This window comes from Coenobita brevimanus, chromosome 33 (assembly GCF_032717465.1).
Source record: "Coenobita brevimanus isolate Jiangsu-jjx chromosome 33, ASM3271746v2, whole genome shotgun sequence".
NCBI lineage: Eukaryota > Metazoa > Arthropoda > Malacostraca > Decapoda > Coenobitidae > Coenobita > Coenobita brevimanus.
In genome coordinates, this window is record NC_136986.1 from 21,313,398 (window position 1) to 21,318,161 (window position 4,764).

Consider the following 4,764-nt stretch of genomic DNA (forward strand, 5'->3'; position numbering starts at 1 on the left):
AGAGAAGAGAAAGAAGTTGTATGTGGCTTTCATGGATTTGGAGAGCGCATAAAACAGGGTGGATAGACAAGGATTGTGGAAAGTATTAAGAATATATGGAGTAGATGGGAAGTTGTTGAATGCTGTGAAGAGTATGTATGATGGTGCTAAGGCTGCAGTACGTGTGGATGGTGAACTGAGTGAATTTTTCTCTTTAAAGGTTGGGTTGAAACAGGGATGTGTCATGTCTCCATGGTTGTTCAATCTGTACATGGATGGGGTAATAAAGGAGGTACAAGGTAGGGTAGTGGATGTTGGAGTTGCCGTGTTGAGAGAGGGTAGTGCTTGGAAACTCCCTGTACTGTTGTTTGCAGATGATACTGTGTTGTTGAGTGAAGACGAAGGAGAGCTGCAAGGCTTGATGGATGAGTTTGGGAGAGTGTGCAAGAAACGGAATCTAAAGGTGAATGTAGGGAAGAGTAAAGTGATGGTCTTTGAGAGAGGTGAAGTCAGTGAATGTACAGCGAGGTTGGATGGTGAGGAATTGGAAAATGTGAGTGCGTTTAAGTACTTGGGTAGTGTGATGAGTAAGGATGGAGGTTTGGAGGGTAAAGTGCTTGAAAGGGTACAGCAGGGAAGAATGGTTGCTGTTCCTTGAATGCAGTGATAAGATGCAGGGAAGTGAGCTTGGAAGTGAAAAAGTTACTACATGACAGTATTGTGATACGAACTCTAACGTATGGAAGTGAAGCTTCGACATTGTTGGAAGGACACAGGTCAAGAGTGAGAGCAGTGGAAATGAGTTATTTAAGAGGAGCCTGTGGAGTCACATGGAGAGACAGGCTGACAAATGAGGATATAAAGGAGCATTGTGGTGTGGATGTGGATGTGATAGGAAGCGTTAGGAGGAATACTCGTACACTGAAGTGGTGTGGCCATGTGGAGAGGATGGAGGGTGAAAGACTGACGAAGAGAGTGTGTGAGAGTTAGGTGGAGGGGGGAAGAGGGAGGGGGAGGCCGAGGATGAGATGGAGGGATGATGTGGAGAGGTAAATGAGAGAGGGGGGTGTGAGTTGGGAGCAGGGCAGTGAGATGGCGGGGGACAGGGCAACATGGAGGCGATTTGTTTGTGGCCACCCCGAACGGAATTGAGGCGTCTGGCAATAGATACATAGATAGATAGTAATACTAATCACTTTGTTTATACTAACCATCACCACTGCAGAAGTTCTTCTGCTCATACTTATGGGGTTTCGTCCTCTCTCTTTGTGGAATGTTGTCATCCATCTCAGTGTTGGAAATGTCTTCTGCATATCTGGCATGGCAAAGAGCCTGTTCATAGGTATCTGGAACCAAAGTGTAAGGTTCATTTTGGTTGAACTGTCCATAAAATATGAAGTAATTCAAATCTACTTGGCTGACATGTAAATGATATTCTACTAACTCTGTAAAATGTACAACCAACATCTAAATAATCATAATGTACATTTGCTAAAACCTCTGGTTAACATCATTAATTTTTTGGTGTCTTATGGGCCATTGAATTTAACAAAAAAATTTTAGCTCATAGCAATTAAGGAATTGTACATCAAATATAGTGGAGCACTCTTCCTTTTCCAGTGAATCAATGAGCAGAACAAGGAACCTAGTCATGCAGTTCAACACTGTCTGCTTATAAAATGGTCCCTGACATTAAAAAAAAAAAAAAAAAAGAAAGAACCTATACCTTCAAACATCAAGGAAGTTTTCAGAAGGCATCTTGTAATTTTCAACACCCAGTACTCACAAACCTTGCTGGAGAATCCAATGCACATAGTCCAAGGAACAAGAAAAGGTTAGTATCTTGATTTCATACTTGGTCCACCATTCGTTGTCTGCCAGCTCTCCATTCTTCACCGATTTTGGCCAACAACAATAGTGCCTGAAGCAAGCAGAAAATATGAGTTTTTTCTTACATAGAAATACTTTTCATAGCAACTGATAAGAGTAATGTATGTTTATAACATACCACAACTATCCACGTATATGAGTGAATATTTACCACCTTTCAAAACCTTGGTTTCCCTACCTATGGGTGATATATTATCTCTCCCAGTTTTACCTAAAAATTTGCTTACTTTTCGTCTCAAATATACTAGATCTCCAATAACATAAGAGAATAATTAAGTTTACTTGCCCTTCAATGAGAAAAGATGAAATTTGGAGGGCTTTATACACAAAAGAATGTTCTTCTTCTTGCAGGTTTAAGGGTCACGGCCAAAACAATGGCCCAATGCCCTGCCAATGCAAACTGCTTAGGGCCTCACGTTATATGCGGGACAGCTGTCAAAATTTTCGGATAAAGTAAGACGCACCGCACGACCTGTTCTCATAACCGAGGGTCCCCGTTACCTCCTTCCAGTAGGGTGTGGAGAGACGAATTGAAAACTCCCAGGGATGCCAAACGTTCCTGCAAAAGTGTGCAAAGGGAATGGAACCCAGGACACCACAACATGAAATGTTCTATGGTTTCTTCAGCCTGAGGACACCACTGGCACCAAGGGTGCTTTATCATACCCAAACGGAACAGGTGGTTTGCAAGGCCTGTGTGGCCCAACCGTAACCTAGTGATGGCTACATCAATGTCTCTACAGGGATGGCGTGCCGAAGGGTGTTCTGAGGAGTCGGAGCGAAAACACCACAAGTGGGAGGCAGGTAGGGTTGTCGCAAGGTACAATATGCAGGTGCTGCGTGCAAGTTTAGGGAATTGGCACAATCTGGTGTCACATGGAGCAGTGTACTGGAGGTCAGTGCTTGCTTTGCTGCTGCGTCTGCATTTTCATTGCCACGGATGCCCACATGGGAGGGAATCCACTGAAGGTGGAGATGCCAGTGAGGAGTAACAAGGAAAAGGAGGTGTTCCATGATAGCATGGACAGTCCTGACATGAGTCACTAGATGATCTGGGAGGAGGAGGGTAAGTGAGGACTGTGAGTCAGTGTATAAAACTGAAGGTTGAGGCTGGAGGAAAGTCCAAATAAATTCAAGGGCCTGGAAGATGGCTATGAGTTCTGCGGTTAGGACATCATACCGCCCACTGAACGACCAAGTTTGGCATATGGAAAGATCTTCAAAATAGGCCACTGAGACAAAGGAAGATGGAGGGGAGTGACACCCATCCGTGTAAATTCCCAGGAAGTCCTTGTAAGTAGAGGAATCCATGGTATAAAAGAGCTGCTGTGCCAAGACTGCATCTGTCGGCTTCAAGAACGGTGCTGGGAAGTAGGGGGAGACATATGGAGACAAATCCTTCCAAAGGGGCACTGGGGGAAGAGGGGTCACTGGGGCAGGCCTGGGCAGATTGAGAGACAGGGTGTGACAGGCCCGGATGTTGCGGATAATGTATGGTAACCTCACTCGCGGCCAAGTTGGGGGCTGATGAAGGACTGTGGAGAGGCAGTAGAGGGAGGAGACCGGATGGCTGGATGGAAGGGCCGAAATGCGGTGGAGCAGGTGGCAGTCCAGTTCCATGCGGTAGATGGAGTGGGGCATCACCCCAGACTCCGCATGAAGCAGAATAATTGGGGTGGATTTGAAGACACTTAGGACAATGTGAAGTGCCATGGTCTGGACAACATCCAACTTCTTTAGGTGGGTCTGGGCAGCCGATTTGTAAAGGGTGGTACCGTACATGATCTTACCGGGGATGAAGGCCAGATACAGTCGGAGGAGAGTGTTTCGATCAGCACCCCAGTGAACTCCTGCAACACACTTCATGATGTCCAGGCACCTAAGGCATGATGATCGAAGATGGTTATTATGGGTGGCCATGGTGAGACGGGGAGTGTCCAGATGGAGGCCCAGAAACTTGTGCCAGGTCCGAAGGGTGAGACGTTCTCCAGCAAGCTGAATCATCAGCATGGAGGGGAGCCTCCATTGACCAAAGTACATAAGAGCACTCTTGGGTGCATTGACTGTTAGCCCCAATCCAAGGTTGCCATTCGTACGATAATTATCATACATGTACGATTAAACTGCCTCCGGTACGATGTATGATACCTTTTCTTATTATCGTACCTTCTGTACGACAGTTCTGTGTTTTATGGCATAAATGTTTTAATTTAAAAAAAATGATAAAACAAAGCCTTTTCATCAAGAATATATCGTTTCCATAGATAGTATGTTGTCTGTAAAATGAGAAGTCGTAATTTTCCTTAGTGCACATAGGGTAACTGTGTTTATGAGATACGGTAGCTAGGCTTGTTGTACTGAATGAAATGTACAGGCACATTTCGAGTCACGGTTGACTGTTACTGTATGATATTCGTAGTTGTCACCATGAAGTACTATACAGTATAAAAGATGTATTTTGATAAGAAAGAATTACCTAAAAGTATCTTGTGTAATCAATGATTTGTAGAGGAATTGTTTATTTTATTTAATAAATTTCGATCAATTAACTTTTCTAAACTGAATATTGTTATATAAACCTCCCTTTAATGATACATGCTGTACACTGTATTTACATTAGCCATTACATATATCGAAACTTTTACCGGTATGAATTTCCATGTTTTCTTTTTTATTACATGAGAGGAATGCTGTTTATATAAATTTAAAACACCACTGAAGACATGTTGTGTTGGTAAGAACTCCATCATTCATTTTATCATCATCATTTTACTGTAAAGCGTAATGTAGTAGTAGCAGAAAAAAATACATGATAAATTTCACAGGCATCCGATATATTTTTACGATAATTTGAGTGGAAAAACGATAATTTTGAAACGTTAGTACGATAACTCG

The 4,764-nt window shown here is 43.3% G+C and overlaps 1 protein-coding gene across 1 annotated transcript; it reads right to left on the reverse strand.

Annotated features, from left to right (window-relative positions):
- Positions 1–2,592: 2,592 nt before the first annotated feature.
- Positions 2,593–3,981, reverse strand: LOC145395820 (uncharacterized). The gene has a single exon (XM_080269351.1). The coding sequence runs from the start codon at positions 3,979–3,981 to the stop codon at positions 2,593–2,595; it is 1,389 nt and encodes a 462-aa protein (XP_080125477.1).
- Between the last annotated feature and the right edge of the window lie 783 nt (positions 3,982–4,764).

What these genes read in the sequence shown, in the direction of transcription:
- LOC145395820 (XM_080269351.1), bottom strand. Translation starts at nt 3,981, where the DNA reads ATGTATGATAATTATCGTACGAATGGCAACCTTGGATTGGGGCTAACA.